General features: G+C 38.4%; 1 protein-coding gene across 3 annotated transcripts; it reads right to left on the bottom strand.

Moving 5' to 3' along the window:
• Positions 1–302: 302 nt before the first annotated feature.
• NCBP3 (nuclear cap binding subunit 3) lies at positions 303–22,516 on the bottom strand. 3 transcript variants are annotated; one of them, XM_075196672.1, is made up of 13 exons: positions 22,228–22,516; positions 16,849–16,914; positions 13,399–13,504; positions 11,555–11,680; positions 10,732–10,851; positions 9,803–9,906; positions 8,327–8,435; positions 7,751–7,850; positions 7,291–7,388; positions 6,620–6,872; positions 3,289–3,437; positions 2,195–2,365; positions 303–741 (listed from the first exon to the last, which is right to left on the bottom strand). In XM_075196672.1, exons 1-13 carry the CDS (start codon positions 22,372–22,374, stop codon positions 506–508), a joined length of 1,785 nt encoding a protein of 594 aa, XP_075052773.1. In that variant the 5' UTR covers positions 22,375–22,516; the 3' UTR covers positions 303–505. The 3 variants fall into 3 exon arrangements, with proteins under 3 accessions (XP_075052773.1, XP_075052772.1, XP_075052774.1); XM_075196671.1 differs by having other exon boundaries at positions 6,620–6,890; positions 22,228–22,515; XM_075196673.1 differs by lacking the exon at positions 16,849–16,914 and having other exon boundaries at positions 6,620–6,890; positions 22,228–22,515.
• Positions 22,517–23,350: the final 834 nt, after the last annotated feature.

Genomic DNA, 23,350 nt, shown 5'->3' with positions numbered 1-23,350 from the left:
ATATCTAGAAAAGGACAATTTTCCACAGATTTTTTTCTCTTTGCTAAACACCCTACAAAAAAGGCTGTAAAGTAAAACAAAATAATGCAAATAATCCTGATGTTAAAGCTTTGTTTAAAGGATGTCAGTCTGCAGGTACTGAGCACCTATAATCAGGCATCATGTTAGGGATATTCATCCAGAAGGTTAAAAAGAAACCTATATAAAAAGATAATTTAAAAAAAAAAAATCTGTGTTTATCCTAATTCACAGTAAGTTTACAGAAGTTACACCCCCCAAAAACAAACAGAAAACACTTGATATTAAGCAACACACTTTGTTTAATCCCCCAGTAACTTGACACATGGATTTTGAAGAGGCTTGTCGAGAACACTGCTGCCACTATTGGTGTCTCGACTTCGGTATAAAAGAAATGTTGTTTGAAAGGCAGGGGAGGCACGTTTTCAAGTTGCTGCCAAGCTACTGGAAGCCATTGTCCCAAAGGTTTGCAAGTCAGTCATTATCATCAGGAGTCCGTGTCTGAGCCAGAACTGCTCTCCCGGCTAATTTCAATCTGTAAGGAAGGGAGGTTGTCCAGGCGGCTTTTCTTTTGCCGGATCTGTTCCTTCTCTTTGATTAGGGCTCCCCAGGCTTTCTGCAGCACAGAGTCCTCATCTTCTGCAGTCACAACGGCCTTTTCTCCCTTCTCAACAGTTTTGGGTTTGTCTTTTGGTGCTGTTCCCAAACGATTCCATAAGCTTCCTGCAGTGTAAGACACAGTGGGGTTATAGTGCTGCCATGTAGTGTTTCACATGAAGGTTAGTAATAAAATGACAGTAGACTCAAATGCTTTACCTTATTTGTTCATGATATACCTCCATATGAAAAAGCGAGGTTTCAAATATATAATCATATTACTATATGTATGGTTGATAGTTTTAATAAATATAATATAATGACAATGATACTATAAACAAAGAATTAGCAATGAAAAGTAGCAAACTATTTTAAGACCTTGCTGAACCAATATATGAATTTAAATATATTGAAGAGTGCTGAACAGATCAATTTGCAGCCTGGAACAGCAGTCACCTGGCTGCCCTGACTTGAAGACCCATGGATCTACAGGTTTAGTCCACTAGTAGAGAACGGCAACCGAATACTAGGCACCCTGCAGCTTCCAGCCATCAATTCCCAGAATGAATCACCCCTGGAGTAGCTCCTTATATCCAGGGTCAAATATCCACAGTGCTTTCCCCTCCTTGGGCAAACCCCTGGTTCTCTCCCACTTAAACATTGGTGGGTGCTGGATATGGGGTATGGAGGGGGAATGGCGATGAGCTGTGCTTCCAGAGAAGCTCCCCTGCTGGGTTGCAGACAAAATGTCTGGACTAGTCCTGCGGGGAACAATGGATACTACCTCCCCCACCTCCATATATAGGATAGCAGTCTGCCTCCCACCTGTGTCCTGGAATCTCATCCTTACCCATAACCCACCTGGCTTCACTTTAAGAGCAATGGATAACAGCTTCACTGCAATATCAACAATATACATATTACAATGAGCTACAATGTCCCCTTATCCATATGTAATTAGACACTGCAGTTGTACAACTCTGGTGAGCTGGGGAACATAAACAGGGCTATAAAAGTACATGTTGTAAAGCTAAACATTTTGTGAGAAATGAGGGACCGGCTGGTTGAGGGGATGACTTGTTTAGTCACAACAAGTATGCAGCCTATTAATTCAACAGGAAGCAGCGACATAACTGAAGCACCAATTGTCTCCTGAATACTGTTTTGCCCCAAAATGGCAGCCTTCAATGTGTGTAGGTAACTGGTAGACTGTAATGGTGTAACAGCCCCATACAAAGAAGCCACTTAGTTCTCCCCTGTAAATAGGTCATGGCACTGCAGCACAATATGGTTTGTAGAAAAGTCAGATATTTACTAACATTGTCTAAAGTGCGTTATAAAAAGTTATAATAAAATTTATCACTGTTTACCTGTTGAACAGCTTTCAAGTCATTATTGTGTAATATTTCTAGATGCTGAAGAACCAACAGCTTCCGTTGTGGCCAAATTGGCAAGAATGACACCAAGTACATCTTCTAAGTTTTAACCAAATGTGCTCACATTTAATAACAAATGCAAACCAAACTATGGACAGAGGAAATAGATAGTTGTTTTCTGCACAAGCAGTTGAACTACTAACCCGTTTTCTTCTCCTTGCCATCAGAGTAAAGTCCTTTCCCTTCCAGTTGTTTCGGAAGACCAAGTCGGCTGTGAACGTCAGAAAGGGGTTCTCTGCGAGGTACGGAAATATTGCTTACAATCTTCCTTGGTTCAGGCGAATGTGGCCTCTTCCCAAGTCTCTGCCGCACATCTGCATCAAAAGAAATTATAAAGAGGTCTTAAAAAACGCCCTAAAAAGACATAAGAACAGTCCATATAAGAATCCAGAGTTCTGAATCGTTACTATTTGTCTTAATATTCTAAAACGGTGGTGCCTGAGAACGACTGATGGAAAACACTAACAGCACATGATATCAGTGCTTGAAGACAGCTGGGATAATTTGTGGTGGAGGTTGTGCATGTTAAAGAACATATGAAAGATGTACATTGCTAATATAATGTCATTGAGGTTCAGAGTTGAGCAGCACAGTTTTAAGATAATTTTCTTCAGATATGCACAAATTGCAGGTCAAACACCACACTAATAGGTTAAACAATAACTATAACCTATTTAAAAATATACTAAAGTAGGGTTGAATATATCCAAGGAACTAGGTGGCCGTTAGTGCTAGTGTCTTCCTTTTGAAGACAAATTCTATTACCGTCAATGGATGAATACTCCTGTACTAAAGGGGCATTAATATGACGCTTTCCCTTTAAGAAACATTAATGGAAACTACAGATTTTAATAAACATTCTTAAATATTTTGCGTATCTTCATGAATTTCACATTGTTTCCTGGGGGACAGATAGGGCTTTCCTATTTTATAAGCATTAGATACAGGCAAAACCAAATCAAAAATAAGAAATAAAATAATTATTCTTTAGTTACTTTGACCCAATTCCTGCAGTTCATTATAGTTAACTAAAATATAAATCAGGCATCTATTCAGAATATAGGAATACCAAATAAATGTACTGTAACACTCGTGGGGTCCAGAAACAAATGTCTATTTTATTTGTAACTGTTTATTTTATGTTATATCTCTTGAACCAGGGAATCCGTTTAAGGTCTCTCCTATTGCCAGGATTGGTAACTTGAGTTTAATCTGCATCTAACTGGCAGCCAGTTACCAGACTTTGCTCCGGTTCCTGCTTGTCTGCTAGCTGTGCTCTGTCTCTTCTCCTCCAGTAACAGTCTGACATCAGCTGGCTTCTCAGAATGGGATTTACTTCCAATCCGGTTTTTAACGCTACTTGTAGATTCTGATTTCATTGAGTTCCTATAGAAAGTAAAAAAAGAAGTACGTAAACATCTCAATGTTATGTATAAATAAAATATACATGATTCATACTTCTGGAAGAGAACGTACTGCACAGACATGTACATTCAGGGAAGAGGTGATCTACACACCAATAAACATGTGTTCCTTAACCTGTCATAGGCCCTATAAAACACTTTCACAACCTGCAGCAATGTTGACATGACTTTCTAAAAAAAAGTTTTGCACCTCAGAATTAGGGCCTCAAGAGTCACACCATTAAGGGTAGGCCCTGGGAACCTGACATTTGAAAGAGCCTTTAAAAAACAAGATCTGTGTGAAGCGGGGATTTCCACAGATAATACACAAACATGGACCATTTGGAAAGTTCTTAAGAGGAGCAAAAGGGAATAAACAGATCATCAAGATAAAAAAAGCAATGGAAACACCATTGCATCCACTTGGAATGCTCAGATTTCACTCCAGTCTAGGAATTACATTAAAACTTAACTTTTATTACACATTATAAAATTAAACTCCTAGTCAAATAGAAAGTGATATATTAAAAGCATATAAAAATTAAACAATAAACAAATGTAGGATTCTGTAACTTAGCAAGTCACCCAATTTTCTCACACTGTGCTATAACAGAATGTCATTGGTCTCCTGTGGCCAAAGCTAGGCCGCTGTGGGTATAACCTTGAGAATTCACATATGTAAATCACCATGAAATGATGACCATTCATAAAGGCCCAGGTGCCTTTACCCAGAGTTCCAGGAACATTGATCAGAAACAGCTTCTGGAGATCACAGTCCCTGCAATATTTAACCTTGTCAGACTGCTCCTCAGCCTTTAAGGCTGGCATTCGTGGTCATATAATCCTAATCATCGTTGGTCGATCTCTTTACAGGGAAGAGGTGTCTAGCACCACTTTATAATTTCCCAAATTATAACAGTTGGACTGAATATGATAGGTGTGACAACAACCTGTACCGACCCATGGTAACCGTGTTGCACTGAGGCATCAAGCAATAGGGCCCAACTGTGTTGGTTGAGATCCCGGGTTTAGGAACATAAAACCATGCTATGATGGCACTTCCTTGAGCTGACCAGTAAAGTGAAGCATTACATCAGGGGACAAAGGTATTGCAGAGCAGCTTGAAGTTTCTGTGCCCACTTTGCCATTACCTGGGTAGAAAAGTCTATGGAAAAGGATGGGCAAAATCCTGTCTCAACTGTAATAACAGTTCTTTAGGAGATTGTCCAGCTTCCTATCAGTGGTGTCCTTGAAGGTCGCTGAATCTGGGTAAGGGGTTGTCTTTTGCTTCAAAACTTGGGAGACTACTGGGGGGTACGTGGGCAAGTCTTCAAGGACTAAAAATAAAGAAAGGATACAGAACACCGAGAAGTCTGGTCGTTTTGACAATGCTTTGTGGTGAAATCCAATTCTGACTGGCCTAAGGGTTCTTATTAAGAAAGCAGATTAATTTAAAAGTTTAACAAGTAAAGAGAGATATGGGCACTAGAACTGGTCAGAAAAAGCCAATATTTTCAGTCTGTTTAGAACAGTCTTTAACAACACGTAATCAACCTTAGTAAGGATCCGTGATCCTTTATTTTCATAGAAAGCGCATTTTGATTGATTACCCATTACTCCTGGCCTCCAATTCTTCTAGTAAAATAAATCTGATAACCTATCCGAATCTGGACCAGAGCAGACAGTATACAGTGCTTGCTAACCTATGGTAAAAGGAAGATATCAAGTGAGATATCTGAGATAGACAAAGACGTGGTCATCTAAACTCCAGTATAAGGGCTGAGAGTGCAATTTCCTCGGTCCATTTGTGCAAGGGAAGGGGGGACATCTTGGCCAGAGACTTCACTAGGACTTCTAGCCAATACCGGGGCACTGGCATAGGACTGGCCTGTTGTGTAGCTATAAGAAGTTGAAACTCAGAGATTAGATTGTATATGCAGCATTTGCCTCTGATCACAGACATTACTTCATCGGTGTAATCTTGTAGGCATTTGAGCAGTGGGTTGTGTCAAATATAGCTTGAAATAAGTATTATTCTGCAGGGAATGTAATGATTGTTTTTTTTTTATTCTAGAAGTGAAAATCAGAACCCAAATAACGTGGGGCAAGACAGCAAATGAGGGGGCAAGACAGCAAATGAGGGGGCAAGACAGCAAATGAGGGGGCAAGACAGTAGCAGTAACCAAATCCCTTAAACTGAGAACTCACATGAGGGAAAAGGTAAAAAAACCCAAAATAAACAAGAAACCTGCAAAACAATTTTTGTTCCCTGGTGGGTGGGTAAGCTTGTAGTAAAATAAACTCAAGCATGCCTGTCTAGTGTACCCGACTGTCCTCCATGTGGATCATCTGCTTGAAGCATTGGCCAGGATTCTAAAGGCAAGAACTGGCCCAAGGGGATAGAAAGCTCTATAGAGACATGACTTAACATCACTAGATATTTGACCACTCTGTACTTTAGATTATGGTGCCCACATTGGGATTGTATGGAAGGTGTGGAGAAGGAGTGCAGAGCTTTTCCCCTACAATACTTTGGAAAAACCTGACTGAAAAAGCAAATCTGAAAGAAAAAAAAAAAAAAGAAGGACATTCACAAATATATAGTTTAACCTTAATGGCCAAATCAATATTCACATTTTCCCTCTGTTAAGTTCAACAATTTGGTTTCCAGGAGTGTGCCCATCATGTCATTAATGAACCGCTCCAGTAATTTAGGAACATGCACACAAGATGCAGAAGGGTGCAGACTGAATGTAAAAGTGACTTATGACCAAACTACTTTTAGATCCAACATGGAAAAACTACTATTGGCCTCTCACCCTAGGATATCACAGGATTTATTTTGAAATGCAGAAGTGCCTGAGACACAACATTTACTATGAACCGAATAAAACTGTTCCTGTTTCCAAGACTGGGTAAAGGTCATCCACCGTGGGGGACACAGGCTGAGACATGAGCAGCCGCCATGTAACAGGATCATACATTTAGAGCACAGTTTCATTGGAAACAGTGATGACTAGTAGCTTATGTTGGTTACTGTTTAAACTAATTTCTGTTAAGAAATGTCTAACCTTGTAACACATACATTAATTACACCAGATGAAATGCTGAATTTATTCATTAAATTAAAAGCCCCAGAAAAACATATCTAAGGAAGGTTTCTACCTGATGGTCTTCAGCTGTGACTCCACTTCATCAGCGTACATGGTCATCTTCATGCTCTTTTTCGGGGAGGGCGTAGAGATCATCTTTAGCTCCAAGTCATAGTCCATCTCATCAGAGTCTGACGTGCTGGCAGCAGAGCGACGTGCCCCCTCTCGCTCTCTTTTAAATGCTTGCAGCTCATCTCTATACTCTACCACAACACGATCATCTTCATCCATATCCTCTTCCTCCTCCTCTTCTTCTATAGGTTCCTCTGGAACATTCACCAGGCCTACATATCAGGCAAATATTCAACTTATCAGCCAAAACATAGAGGCCGAAGGCCATCATCTCTGCTCTCTGACAGTGTAAACTGTCTTAGTAAATAACTACTACTGAAAAGACAACGGGGGGGTCATACATAGAACAGTATTACAGTCAAAGCAACTTGCAATGCTTCATAATAATTAGGTGAGAGCCAACAGTAATGTTTGGTACAAATAAACAAATATGTATAAATAAATGGTGATGATATGTGTTAACGTAAAGGAAAACAATATGTGAAAATATAAAAACTGAACTGTGGGAAACGTACAAGTAATAAAACCGATTAAAAAATGACTAAAACTGCAGCTTTGCATTAAAGTTTTGCTGCATTCCTGGGCACAATATTGTTCTGTCTCTTCCATTACCTGAATGAAGATGTTGGTACGCAGGAGCATCATCCCCAATGAACGTCCTCTTCTTTGTGACATCTCTCTGGCCACGACGAGAATGGTACCGCCTCTTCCTGCACACAGGAACAAATCAACTAACAAAAGTCAGACTGTTTCTTGTATGCTTTATAAGGGATCTACCACCAAAAGGGCAATTTAGGACTATAATTAAAATGACCTAACACATTTTCCCCCTTATGACCACAAACCTTGTGCAACTTATGGGACTGCTATTCTGTAACAGTTGGAGACCAGTTGCCTAGACCTGTTGTACATTTGTTTTATGATGGTGCCCAATCTTAATTCACATTCACAAAGCTCTTTCTGAACCTCACCCACTGAACAGAAACAGAGGTATTTACAGTTGTAATTTTACAATAAATGAGGAATAAATCTCTACTGTGGAAGCAGAAAAAAACCCTTTAATATCACATACCACGAGTTGCTGAGGATCCCTTTCATGCCTCCGTAGTTTGGATTTCCATACTTCATATAATATTGGCTTCTCCGTGCTGCTCCTAGTTCCTTCTTGTCATCTAAGAAACAACGCACAAACGATAGTCTCAGGGACAAGTAATTGGTTTGCATATTTAAGGCAGAAATAGAATTTGTAGCCCAAAACCAAACCTGAAAGTCGGCGACCAGAATTAATTTTTCACACAGGTGCATCAATATACTTTATACAGACACAAATATTGGAAATAAAGTTCTCCTACTTAATTTTGCTGCCTTGGCTAAAAATTCCTTTCGGTTAATCATACTTTTGAGCTGGACCAATTGAAATCAAGTTTGTTACTACAGGGATTGGCTGATAACATGGGTAAAAAATGCTTGAATAACAAAAGCAAAGTAAAGTCAGTTATTTTCCTCCACATGACATCACTTGTCATGTATGAATCCAGCAATCACTTAGGCCTATGAAGCTTTAATATGTTGTTATGCCATTTTCATCCTGAATCAGTATAGGTGCACAAGAACGCACAAAGTAGAAGAGGCACTTAGACAAGCATACCTTTGGTAGCAAATCTCATATATAGTTGGTTTCCCTTGACCAATTTCACAGAGGTTCGAATATCATTTCGCATTAGAGAATCTTGCTCTGCTTGAGAAAGAGTATCCATCTGGATGCAAATAAATGAGAAATGCAAAAAAAGCCTGTTAAAAGCAGTAATCCCATGAAGAAAACTTTTATTTTCTGTTTTTTCTTTAACATAATTCACTGTGGCAGACTATAAGAAGCAGCTTTCTAAATACCCGTTTCCCATGGTTTGTCTCTTTTGACTGCTATTAATGATTGATAATTCTTCAGATTTTCCCTAATGTCAAGAATTACCATGGCAACAACAGTCACATGGCACACTCTCTTCTGCTCTTATCACTGACATAACCCCCCTGTCCCACCTCTCTGCCTTCACAGGACATGCTGGGAGCCTGTGTAGCAAATTTACTTTTTTTTCAACCAGATCTGCCCCCTCCCCCCGCCATTAAATGATGCCAAGAGCTGTGGCCCTGTGATAGCCAAACTTGCTGGCCAACCAGAGAGTTTTTGACAAGGCAATAACAGGAGGAAAGCTAAGAGCAATGACTACAAGAGGAAAGCTTAAAAAAGCATTTAACTTGATATTTAAAATTAAAAACCTTGATGTGGGATTAGGTTGCTGCTTTAAAGTAACCTGGCAACAACCTTTCAGTGAACGGTTGCAAAATATAAGACAATCGGAAAAGATTAAACTTGTTTTGATTGACTCGATTCCACATGTTTCAAATAATTAGAAGATGATCAGCAATTTTATAACCATCTATAGGTTTGGACTGGTAACAGGAAAAAAAATAATATCCCTTTAGAAATGAACAATAAATGACAAAAACCTGATTCGTTGATGCACAATACCTTCACCACAATAAAGGACAAGTCGCAAACAGTAGTCAACTGGTAAAGTAGTTACAACACATTTACAGGGCAAATATCAAGCTTGCCTCCATTGTGACCGCTCTAGGAACCTAGTCGTAAGAAGGGGTTGGACTTAAGGTTGTTGATTGGTAGCAACAAATTTCTTAGCTGGGTCACATGACTGCAACATTTCAATGCTACTCAGGACAAGGCAACAGGAGAAAGATTACTCAGATACCAGCTACACAATTATATAAAAGTACAGTTTTTACAAATGTTGCAACAAAACAGGTTAAGTATTTCTGCAGAAAATCTGAATATTTGCTGATGGTAGTAAAAATTACAGACAACACATACTGGAGAGTGTATTGGACCTTACTGTTCCTCATATTTTACACAGTACATTTGAAGGTAGATTTTGTAAACGACTCTTCATCTACAATGATTACATAGTCTGGAAATGTAATTTACAAAGCTGCAGAGAGAGCTATATAGGTGTCAGTCACAGTACTAGCTAGATCTGAAGGAGATGGAGTATGCAGTGAAGCAGAGACAAAGACCAGCATGAAAGCTTGAAAGGTCTCCATGAATTCATACCGTGCTCAAGACCTTCTTTCCAGACTCTTTTTCTGCATCACTAGGATTATCTTCATCCACTTCACCTTCTTCTGTCTCATCCCCAGAGCTGTCATTGAATCGGTCTAGAGGGAAAGACAGACAAAGCACTTGATCAAATACATTATGCCCATGGTGAAAAATTAGCTCAGTGCACCATTATTTAAATAATTACAAATATATGACCTCTCCTAAAAGCAGATTAACCAACTAATCCTTTGTTTAATGACGAGCTGAATAAAAGTTACCCATTTTAAAATAAACAAAAAGAAAGATGGTCTCCCACCAGGGCATGCTACAATCACTTATCAGGAACAGACTTGTATTAATAAGGTGTCGTCCACTTTGGTAGAGAAAATTGTATTAAAGTCCTCCATTCACAACAGTTTGGTTCATCCACTGGGATACCCATCATAGGGAAATATTGTTGGGGGTAAAAGAGGTTTTAGAGAACCACCAATGCCGATGACCCTTGACAAAGACTTAAAGAGATTTATTAATAAGTTGAAATGACTGCTAATAAAACATAGGCAACCAACTACAGAACTTCAATTTTTTTTGTAATACAGCATTCTTGCCACTGACATTTATACATACTTAAACTAGAATAAAAAAGGAACTATCACTTTAAAAAAAACAACAACAAAAAAACACAATCAAAAAGCTGAAAGTGTGATATTACAGAGATCATCACTTAGATACAAATTAGACACAATTTTTCCCTACGTCACTTGTATACACTATCTCTGATATAACTTACACTTTTAAATGGCTATATTGCATTTCTTTTAAAATTAATTTTGCAACTTTAAGCGGTAGCAATTGTCTAATCCAAACACACGGTCACAATAATCAAACCAAAGAGGACCCTAAATTTGCAGCAAGGTAAAATGATTGCATAAAATCATTACCGGTTTTGGACTTTGTAGAAGTGCTCTCGCCACCTGTTTTGCCCTTTACATCTGTTGGCATACAGCTCATATTTATCATGGCCCGAGCTGCAGTCACTTCGTCAAGCCACACTACGTTGCCTAGAAGGAAGAAAGATCACATTATTTGGTGTGAGAAAATATAGACAGATAGAACAGATTTAGTTCTACTTCAGCTTAATGGGAGAAGATAAAAACAAAAAAAACAAAAAAAAAAAAACTTGCTTAATTTTCACCAACGACTTAAAAATGTTTACAATTTCAGGGATTTTATCAAATCCATTAAACCACTGACAACTTGTGTTGCATTTCGTAAAGTAGCTAAAAAAAAAAATCAAAGCAGAGATGAGGGTAAGGCGGGAACTGACACAGCAACATGTGCACCTCGCCACTCTCTTTTCTATCACTTAATGTGGTATCTCACAAACAGAACTCCCAGCAGGCAGCAGCATTACAATGTTCCTCCACCCATCATTTACAAACCGGGATTAGTTAATAGCCAAACTGCGTTGTGTTTAGTGAGCACTAATAAATGGCACAGTGGGGACTATTCTCCGTTAGTATCTGCTTTAGAAACTGTATCAGCCATTGACACCTATACAGTTGTCATCAGAAAGCAATTCTCACAAACAATGGGGGTTCATGGCATGGGACTGTCACAGTTCTGCTATTTGGATAGGGTAGAGAATTAGTCTTCAAAAGACGTCTGTCTGTTCTTTAATCTCATCACTGCTCATTTTATTTAAATTAAAATGAGGAAAAAAAACAAAAACATAAAAACATTTGCACTTGGCACGCAACTTACAAGAGGTGTCATCCAGCCATTCAATGTAGCCAGGAGGATACGGTTTGAAGAAGCCAAAAATATCCTCTGTGCTCATGTCATCCACACCAGTAACATGAATGGTCTCCAGGCGGATTTTGGGAATGGCTGAAAAAACATTAGCTATTAATACATATCGCTGTAACATGTATTTCTTAAATATGTTGTAAGGACAAATTATACTATTTGACAATTGAGTCATTTTCACAAGACAACATTTTTATGGCGACTAGAAAAGCTTCTTGGAAGACACCCTAGGGAAAATGTAATCAGGGTCTTGGCCTACATGTACTGAAGCATAGGTACAGGTTTAAAAAACAAAAATCAAAACAATAATTCCCATAGTGATCACTTACATAGGATTAAATCCAGACAAACCAGGTAAATTAAGACAGCAATTATCACACAGTAATGTAGAGAAACGTGTGGGCACACAAGGCAGAAATCTTTATTACAGGCTTTGCAAGAGGCTTATGTAATTACTAGTATACAGCAGAACCCCCAAAGATGACAGATGTTCACATTCTACTGCAGCTGAATGCAAAAAGACAGACTACCAATTGCATTACCTTGATCTCGCTCTCTAATAAAATTATATTATATACACATAGTGTGTGTGTATGTATATATATATATATATATATATACATATACATACATACATATACACACACACACGTATGCAGACATGTACAAATAGCTGAAGTCATTTGTTTTTAATCAATGGAGATTACTGCACTATTTTAGGATATATTTAATTTATCATATGCTCTTGTAATGAAAAAGAAGATTTCTAACCAACATTATTCTAATTGGATCCTTTGGAGATTTCACTTTCACTCAGAGTTTGAGTTCCCTATTGTTACTACCTTCATTACCCTGTGTGATACTTGTTAGGAATTTTATTTAATTTATATGAATAAACTTTGCGCTTTTTAGAATAAAGCTATAGTAAGACTGTTAATGTCCTCTTTTCTCTAGAGCAAATTCCTTGCAAGGAAAGTGGGTGGTGGAAATACCGCGCTTCCTAGAAGTGTAAGTGCAGCCGCTGTATGGAACCAAATGAGAACAGCGGGAGGTCCCCACCCCCCTGGGGTAAATAGGAGAGTTAGAGGATGAAGGGTGCAAATGAGTGTGTAGAATATTTAACGGTTATGATGAGGCTAAAATAAATGTGGTTAAATAAATTGTGATTTTTATTCACAAAGTAATTAGGCAAACAAAGCAATTTACAGACTGGTGGTACATAAACAAGGTGATGTACACATGGTAATAGTCACATAGTTCCAGCCAGAACAAATAGCTAAAAAACAAATATGCATGCAAGCTTGAAAGTAGGTGTCTATGGTGTAACTGGGGAAGATACTCAATGGTCAAAACATGCATAAGCAGTTCTACTATCAAACTCCAAGTGGAGACCCTCACAAAAAAAAGGTCCAGTAAAAGTGGAAGAAACAAGGAGCCATGTGTACTGCTGGTAGTCCAAGGAGACTGATCTAGCAGGTAAACAGTCCCTTGCTTTTAACTCCTTGGCGTCATCCAATGGAAAGATTCACGGGGCTGGAGCACCCTAATGGAGCATATGGTCTGAAGAAACCTAGTCCAAAATCTTCGCAAGACCCAAAAAAAATAAATAAAAATAAATAAATCCACAAAGCAATGATAAAAAAAACCACCTATTATTATGTACAGGGACCTGTAGGTGGCCAGTGTCATAAAAACCTGCATATTACAACCATTTTGTCCATCACCTGCTATTTAAATGTTCTATGCACAAAGGCTTCTATATCCTAGTTTAGAGATGCATTAGGAGGGATAATATTTACCTTTTCTCATCATGTCTAGATCCAATACAACATTTCTTCGATCGGCACTGACTTCTGCACGGAAATGGAAGCGCTTTGCTCTCTGCTCCTTTTTCTCAATAGCTTCCTGACAATACAGAAACACTAACTAGCATTAAGGAGACATCACCCTGAGTGCTCAACAAGTAAATACATTGAACTGCTTGCATGAAAAATACAAGTGGATACAAACTATACATTAACAGCAATTCCCTGTATGAATGTGCATTTTTAGATAGGAAGAACAAACCAAGTATAATTCTTTATTTCAGCAAATGTATCAACATGAACATATTTAAACCACAAGAACAATTTAGCTCATTTGTTTACTGTATTACTGATTAAGCCACTGCATTTGTGGTGAAGCTTTTGCTATTTTAACCATTCTACTCTCCTAAAAAATTCAAATAGAACCTGGCATTACATGGTCTAGCCAATGCACCTTATAAATAGAATCAGCCTTCTGCACACTAAACTCATCTGTCATGTTGGTTCATAGTTAAAAAAAAACAAAAAACTTCACCTATGTTGAGGGCTTTTTTTTGCAGGGGTTAAATGTGCAAAATACACCTGTTTTTGAACAACAGCTTTTCATGCTACTCCAACCAGAGGGCATCTGGCTTATGATGCGGTGAAGGAGACTCAGTATGACCAACCCACTGAAGGAGGCAGGTGCGATATGCACACAAACAAGATAGGTTAAGAGAGGAGTTATATTTAAAACATAAAAACAAAACCTCAAGCACAGCATCCTTAAGCAATACTGACAGGATTATTTTCTCTGAGCGTTTGTCTAATATAAATACAAAGGGATGGATTTATAAAAACTTACTTACAGTTTCTCTGGTAGTTTACTGGGAGACACAGGATAAGTGGGTATAGGCTCTGACCCCCTGAAGGTTAGGCACATGGTACAAAACAGTTGACTCCTCCTGCAGGCCACACCCCCAGGTATGGCACTAGCTATCCAGTATGCCGCAAAGACATAGGCAAGCCAGCAGTGTAAAAAGGGATGGGAAAGCCCTGTGTACCCAAGCAATCAAGGAAAAAAAAATAAAAATAAAAAAAAAGGATTTAATGTAAATGGAAAGTAGAAAAATCTCCCTTCTGCATGGGGGTACACAGAAACAGTAGGATATTTCAAAGAAGCTTACAGATAGGCTGGAAACAAAACAAGTGATACTAATCAGAAGCCCATTCAGTCAGGATCCATCAAGACATTGCACCAACTTGCTGTAAAAGCTGTCGTCTGCTGATAAAACCACAAGGATTTTTGTAAGCCTTACTGAAGGTGTGCATAGATGTCCACGTTGCCACCTTGCACAGCTGATCCAAAGAAGACTCATTGCAAAAAATCCATAATGACTGCTCTGGTGGAAGAAGAACACCACATAAAAATAAATCTAAAGCCACATCCAATTGGTGCAACAGAGATAAGCAAATTGACATAAAAAACAAAGTCCTGTTTAAGATCAGGAAACCACCTTGAGAAAAAAAATCCAAGGACCGGTAACGGTACTATTTTGTCTTAGTGAGAAACAAGATAGAGTGCCTTGCAGAAAAAAAAAGTCACCAGTTCAGATACACTCCTATCCACTCCATAATAAGGAAAGTCACCTTCCACTTCAGCATCTCAAGAGTTATGTCAGAGATGTATTTGGATTGGTTGCCCTGCAATGGCACGAGGACTAAGTTAAGCACAGAGTCCTGAAGCTTCAATGAACTAAGGCTTGAACCCAGATCAAGGCTGAACTGTGGAAACCCAAAACAAGCAGGGGAAGAAAGACCCTGGTTGTGTCTACCTCTTTCATGCCACCTCTTTCATGCCACAAGACGTAGATGCGAACAACCCTGTGGTTTCACCCTCGATTGTCCGTTGTTGCATAGCCAATGTCCAGTGTGTGTGTGTGTGTGGGGGGGGGGGGGGGAGGAGGGGTACAGTGCCCTCAGTTCTGGGATGTTTATGGGAAGACAATTTATCTGGTCACAAACAAGACAGACTTGCATCTTTAGACACCAGGTGCAACATAGGGCCTATTTTAGAGGATCCCAAGGACAAAGTGTGGTCCAACATACACTGGGAGAGGAAGACACACACTGATACAGAAACCATTGACTTGTCCTCTATGATTAAAGTCTCTAAGACCACCTAGATAGGCTACCACCTCCATGGAGACCTTAGGAGAATCATCAGAATTATGATCTGGAATAACAAGAGTCATAGTATAGACTGGAATCGGGAAAAAAGCATTTGCAGAGTTGGATCCAGTCCCAACATAGGGGGGAGGGGGACAGTCAATGGCATGACTACTGTGAAAGGGGAGCAGCCAATACTTCACCTACATGCATCAGGGGACCCCTGTATAACGGGTAAGCTCAGTTTTGACAGACCATTAGCAAAGCCTAGAATTTTGTAGGTGAAAGATCTTACTGCAAAGACAGAATAAGGGATACACAATAAAAAGAAAAAGAAAAAAAAGTGACACCAAAGATTGCCAGTAAAAATAAATAAAAATGTGAAAATGGGAACAGAGGATTCATCTCCTAAGGGTGATAAGTTAGACTGAATACCTAGTACCAATGTAACTAGGGTCTGGTCTGCAGGGGGATTCTTCAATTGTCTTATACTTTGAGTCTTCTGCCCACCATTCCTGCATCTCCCATGCAAAACATGATAACAAAATTATTGCAAATCTATTTTACCTAGTAAGCCTGCTTGCAGAGCTCACCATTCAGCAGCGATGCCATAATTTCTCTCCCCCAATGCTTCATCATAGAACACTTGTCAATCTTATGCTAGCCACACACACTGTAATATCGAGCAAATGGCTATTTACCAGCTTGAACCAATAAGAAAGTGAATCTCCATAAGGCATGATATAAACCTCTCACATTTCTTTGGTTGAATCTGAATAGCACTTTTAAAATTTTATTTTTCCCTCTTATTGTAGAATCTTTTTTTTTTTTCTTTTATTATAGTTTGTTAAAGTATAGTCTTAGGAGTGACTGCTACATTTGATCTTCTGTGACAAATTATAACATTTACTACCTATAAATAATCCCCAACGATCCCGATCAAGCTTGAGCAATTTTGCAAAGAGGAATGCGCAAATACTGTGTTAAGTATTCAGAACGAATAGAACTACTGGCTGTGATAGCTGCCAGAGGTGGTTCAACTAAGTAATGTCTAAGCTGGATAAATACTTATTAAACAATATTTAAATTTGTATTTTCTTTTTTTGCAGGGTTCTTTAATTGTGTGTGACTCACAAAAACTCCCATTCTAAAAAAAATTAAGATCTCTCTAATTATATAATTGTTCCATGAAACAAATATACAATATTCAGACAAAAATGATTGTAACATCAAATAGTCTTTTCACTAATGGATTCTAAATGTGGTGTGCAGTTTGCCAAAAATGGAATAATTTACCTTGGAATTGACATCAATTCCAGTGATAAAGGCCCCAGCTTTATTTTCATATCGCCTGGCGCTGCCCTAAAAAAAGCATCAAATAAAATAATATTATACACTAGACGCAAAAATCACTCAAACATACAGTCACAAGTATTAAGATCACATGACATAACAGACTAATGGCAAGTTAAACCACATCCTGACAGAAGATCTTAAGGCACTATATATGAACATACACACAGATACAAGGTCTGGAATCCTCCTGTGCAAATGAATTATAAATATGAAACGTCTTTGTGGACACTTATCTGGTGAAAAATGTACATTCATAGAATGCATTTGCTGAAAAATGTATTGCAATGCTGCATTTAAAGGATACAAAAGTTAAGAGGATAATTTCAAAGTGCCGGGTTCGCAACAAGCTGCCAGTGCTGGCACACAATGTTATGAGGATTTCTTTAATTGTGCAACATGAACAGGCGAGATATCCATTTGGTTAGGTTGCTAATTATACCTCCTGATCCCACAAACAAACATCCTTAAAACATGAGCTAAAAGAGGTATTCGAAGACTGGAGTTGAGAAACGCTGTAACAGATGACGATAAGTTGCAGCTGTCATGATGACCAATGAGAGAAAAGGGAAACTATATCCACCAACTATTTTTCCAGCCAGTTACTATAACCACCTTTATTGAAGAACGCTGGCATAGCTATAAGTAGGACTGCTAGATCACAAAACGGTACTGAAAAGAAATAAGGAAACAATGCAAACACAGGGGGAATTCAAATGACTGCAGGTTTTTTGTTTTGTTTTTTTAACATCGCAATAAGTCATTTTATAGCTGGTTAATTTTACCCGAAATTCAATTAAATTTGTAATGCACAAGTAGAAGATACATTGAAAGTATAGGGAGGGAGGGAGAAGCGTTAAAAGCTATTCAAATGTTTAACGTGGCGCGGTAAACTGCCAAAATCTCCAGTTTTATCTCGCACCTCTCATGGCTGTGCCAAAAATTAAAAACATAAAAAACTATTTGAAATCATGTAATAATGTAAAAAAAAAAAGATAAATTATGTTATCAGTAATGCATAACATGAAAAAGGTGATATTCTTTCCCAAAAAGCATGTAAAAAACAACAACTCAAAAATAACCACACTAATCACTAATATATTTATGTATGCGATATGTATGCACTAATGTGTTTTGTCATGGTATAGATGATTGTATAGTAAAAAAAAAAAAAAGTACTGTATCTAGAGATTATAAAATAGAAAGGTTGTGTAATGCAATACAAATGTATGCCAATGCCTTTTTTTTTTTTCCATTATAGATGACCGCGTTAAACCCTCCCCTTCACTCCCCCAAAAATTTGCAAGCATCAATGATTAACGAGCCTGGGCTAGCTTACCTGTTTTAGAATTGAATTGTACTATTTTTTACGCGGCTGTAGCTAAAAACGGTGATGCTAGCGGGTCAAAACGCCCACGGGTATTTTTATATTTTTTTTTAAACCCGGCGAGAGAAAAAAAAAAAATCTGCGGTCAATTGACTTTCCCCCTTAATGTGTCAAATAAGTTAATTTCATACCCCCACCACCATATTGGATTTTTATTACGTAGAACACAGTGAATATATTTTATTTTATTTGTACAGGAAATGGAAAAAAAAAAAAAAAAGGAGGAGCAGATGACCAATAACCATAGGTGTACTCACTAACAGTGATAACTGTCAATGGACTTAAAATACTTAATTCAACATATTATTGGGAGATAATATTTTCATATCAGCCTTCTAGATGCTTATAATCAGGGCTGGACAAAGTTGTCCAGAATGAACCAGGAAATTTTTTTAATTTTTGAAATAAAACTTGCAGAGCATGATGTAGAGAACTGTTAGGGGTTTATTAAACATCTACCAGCATAAACCAACATATTTTCTCAGCATGTAGCAGTATTGCCTAACACTCAGCAATGCCCAACATGTACCAGCAATTCCCAGCACAATGTCTCTTTTAGTGGTGCTATACTGTGAATTTAACAAACTACTTGCAATTGGGAGTTCGACTTATGAAAAATCCTGAGTTCCTATACCATAAACTTACATAATTAGATTGTGGTGATAAGCTGCAAGTCTGCTCCCTCCTCTAATACCCAATTCAAGCCAATCATTTGTGCGGGGCGGTATTTTGTTTCAGTACAGTCATGTGTAAAAAAAAAGCACACCGTATTTCAAATATGTGTTTCTGCATATCGGGATACAATTACAATAATCGTTCCTAAAACTTGATAAATTGAATCTTATGTGACAAAACAACATATTTAACTGTCATTATTTATTCAACAAAAATAACACAACATGAAAGCCATGTGTGAAAACAGACACCCTTACTGCTTTCATATCAAAAAAAGAAGGTAATATAAGCCAGGTGCTGCTTAACAAGTGCACTTAATTACTTGATCATCAGGAAGAGCTACCACTACTGTATAAAAGCAGAACATACGCCTTTCAAGGAAGCGTAGACAGAGGAAGGCCCTTCTCTCCAAAAAACCCAGACAAAAAATAATAGGTTTACAACATTTCATCTGGACAAAATATAAGACTTCCGGGATTAATGTCCTCTGGACAGATGAGATCAAGGCAAAGTCATCTGACCTTAATGCACAGTGCCGTGCTTGGTGAAAACCAATCATCGTATCAACACAAGAATTGGGTAGAACCAAGAGCTATAACAGGTGTTTTTTTTCCCACCCAAAGCCTAAGCAATCACCTAAATATTTGTGCATGGGGATACATTTGTTAATTTGGAAACAGTGGAGTTTTATTAAAACAAATAATTTGTTTTGTTACATACTGTAAAAACTAGCATGCTTCTCTAGCTCTCTCGCCAAGAGCCACAAAGCTGCAGGAGCAGATAAGGAATGGGATGCTAGTGAAAGTTTGTTTCTGCAAACAAACTTTTACAGTGATCACTCCAATTTGTTACTGCATTGATCACATGACCAGGAACCATGGCAATTAGTTGCCAGACTTTGCTCCATGAAAGGCTAGCTCCGACAGGCTGCCCTATTGTAAAGGCCCCACATCTCTTCAGCTACTTATACATGGCTACAGGGATCTGGGGTATAAAGGAAACCCTGCAAGTTAGGGGCACACTATGGTACTGAATTTACAATTGTGCACTATTTTCACAGACTGCCAGGTCAGGAAAGAGCCGCTGGTGAACCCAGCCCATCTAAAGCAGCAAAGATGACAGGTATACAGTAAGTAAAGTTTGTGACTGAATAGAATCTGCAGAATAATTCAATCAGGATTCAGATTAAATATATATAGATTTTAATGATAGCTGTCAATAATTTTCTTAAAAAAAAATAGAAACACAACAACATACTGAGTTAGTCTCAGGCATACAATCATCCTTACAATTAAGATACGAACAGTCAGATTATATACATAATACGGTTAGCGGTAAACAACCAATTCCCAATTTAGTATACATTTGTTATACGATGAGGGCAGTTGGGGTTTTACTAAAAGGTTCCATCAGAATGGGCATCAAGACAACCAAAATAAAAGTCTCTGCATTTCTCTATTGTGAAGTATTTACATTCTAGGTTCCTAACTCATACATTGTAGAGCTAGCATATTACATGATCCTGGAACATATGTAATACACAGGGAATGAATGAATAAAAAAAAAAAAAAAAAAAAGCATGAATGCTTTAAATCACTGACTGAGACATACTTATTGTTATAACCGATTGTTATCCGATTATAGAAAAACTTTTAAAATAAGGTAAATCACTTCTCAATTATTGTTCTGTCCACATGAGTCACAATAAACATTCTTATCCTTTCCACCCACCCCCTCCCCAACTTCAGCAATCAAAACAGTCAGACAAGTGTTAACTTTAACTGGCCAGACATGGTGAGATGTGGAAGGACAAACTTCCAAATCATTACACTTCATGTGGGCCAGGAATGATAACCAGCCAGATCAGTGTAAGAAGCATGTATTCATACACAGGAAACTGGTAAATTATTTTTCCATCGACTTCAGTTCTACAATGTCAGCTATTGCTAGATACAAGCTAGCATGTTGTCATCTCTTTATGGCTCATTCATGTCTATGCATTTTTCAGAACATGTGCACCCTCTTCACAATGACAGCACACAGAACTGTACTTACTGCCTTTTCTCCAACACAGCAAATGACTATTTTCATCCATTATTATTTTTTTTATTCAGTCAAATTAATAGCCCTTGTGTATTCATTTAAAAGCCCTACATTCATAGATGTGAATAAACAATGAAGTGGAAAACATTGTGGTCTATAAATTGCTTTCAAAGGTAGCTCTAATATACCAAAATCTTTTGCTCCGATTCAGCCTTCTTTACATGTGAGACATTCGTTTAATGTCCAGCTTCAGCTTAATATTAAAAAACAAAACAAAAATTGAGGTGGAATTAGATATAAATGACTAGTATAACTAGAACTCTAAAGCAGCTTACTATTGTGATGAGATATGCCTGCATTATGATGGCAAACACATTGTGCATTGTGATAATAGTATCAAATATCACTTTGTTTGTAGTCACAAAACAAGGACAATATCTGAGAACAATCAAATCAACTGGATCATTTTTGTGTATGTGCAAAACTCTGATATGCAATTGGACTAACAGGTGTGATCTGTCCTCTCAGACCAATAGGGAAGAGGCCAAGATAAAACATAAACACCTTATTGGAAACTTATGCAGATTCTATGCCTGACAAGACACCAATGAGACATCTTCTCTCCAAGGGAAGACACAGAACATGTAGGACCTTATGCTACAAATTGATGCTTGTAACAAAAATTAAGATAAAGTTCCAGAACATCAGAATGGTATGATTGCATAAACTACTACAAGTGGACCCTCAGTAACAATATTACTATTACTTGTATCTAAACAGTGTGGAGTATAGCGAGTGTTGTTGATACATTGGTGTAGTTTTTTTGTTGGAGAGTTAAATAAAACCTTTAAGGATAATATATCTCCTAAAGTTCCTTAGGCAGAAGGATTTGTATAAAGCACATGCCATTGCAAAATGCCATCTTCACCTGTCCTTTCCATATTAAGCCCTATAGAATCTATAGTCCTCTAAATAAAAGCAATAGTTAATCCTGCCCTGCTTGCACTGAGCTGATGCATGTAACGTGTGTGTGTGTCCATGTACACAGAAGACAGGACACCTGGCAATGAATGAATAGCGGCTAAGGTAGGAGCCAGTCTCTCACAGTGACCACGGGAAGATGACAGTTATAGCTGGACACACACACAGCAGGTAACCCCGAGAGGCCCCAGCCCCCAGCACCGGTTCCCCTCACCGGTAACCACCATCTCACGCACCGAAACCACCTCGCGAGGAGACTTCTTGTCCGCCGCGGCCTCTACCTCTCCTTCCTCAACCTCCAGCTCTACTTCCATGGGCTCCGGCTCGCTGCCACCTCCAGGTCCCGATTTCACCAATACCCGCAGTTCCGGAACCGCCGCCATCTCAGCAGTCAAAGGCTGCGGCCAAGACGGACAAATACACACAAGCGTTCAATCTGCCGCCCGGCGGTCATAGAGTGTAAGGGTGCCCTGGCTAGACGAGACTCGGCACATGACCCACAGGTGAAGGGGCGGCGGCCATCTTGGTTGTGGAGTATAGCTGGAACGTCACTGCGTACATGTCACGTGGTGTTCTGTCAGCCGCCTGCTATGAAGGGCCGGTAGCTGCACAACGTGGGGATCTGCACTCTTATTGTAAAAAGTCGGTCTATCTATATATCTATCTTAAAAAAATATTGCAAATAGAATTTTGAGATTGAATTCACATTATTAACTTGGTGTGGATTAAAGGGACTCTGTGTGCAACAATGGTTTAAACCCTGAGAAGGTGGAGACTAGTTATATTTTGGATGTCTCAACATTTTTGTGCTCTATCCATGATATATTTATGTATAGATCAATCCAGCTGTGTATTTATAGCTGCAGATGTGTATGTCCAATAATAATTTATGGCAGGGAAAGTAAATGTTTAAGTTTATATCAATATCCACCAATAATATCCAAAAACACCCCTCATGTTGTTTGTGGTTCTGTGATATCTCAGGAAGTCGCAATTTGGTGACACACAGCTAAATTTGATGGAAAATCAGGGCAGAGAAAAATGTCATTGTCTCAAATATTATACTTACACGATACATTTCTGCAACACAGATAAAGGAAAACTTATGGCTTGTGGTATGTCTGTATCATCATCTCTGTACTGTATTCTTGTAAGAAGTTATGCCAGTATAAGTTATCCCTGACTAGAAAAGGTGTTTTGAAAGCAAGGTCATAATTACTCATTTGGATTTACACAGGCCTGTTGGTGCTGACATCACAAAGGAAAGGAGTTGTTTTGCATATTAAGCTTTGTGGATTAAGTTTCCATATTAAATAACTCAATACGTTTATGTCTCTGGGCCTGATTCATGTTCGGATG

Source organism: Mixophyes fleayi, chromosome 2 (assembly GCF_038048845.1).
Source record: "Mixophyes fleayi isolate aMixFle1 chromosome 2, aMixFle1.hap1, whole genome shotgun sequence".
NCBI lineage: Eukaryota > Metazoa > Chordata > Amphibia > Anura > Limnodynastidae > Mixophyes > Mixophyes fleayi.
The sequence above is the reverse complement of the archived record's forward strand: the minus strand, read 5'-3'. Positions and strand labels throughout refer to the sequence as shown.

Excerpts from the sequence above, each read along its gene's own strand:
- NCBP3 (XM_075196671.1), bottom strand. The coding sequence starts at position 22,374 with ATGGCGGCGGTTCCGGAACTGCGGGTATTGGTGAAATCGGGACCTGGA. Across the intron at positions 10,852-11,554 it reads ATGGCTGGATGACACCTCTT|GCAACGTAGTGTGGCTTGAC; the intron begins GTAAGTTGCGTG and ends TCTTCCTTCTAG. Across the intron at positions 742-2,194 it reads TGGCAAGGAGAAGAAAACGG|GAAGCTTATGGAATCGTTTG; the intron begins GTTAGTAGTTCA and ends CTTACACTGCAG.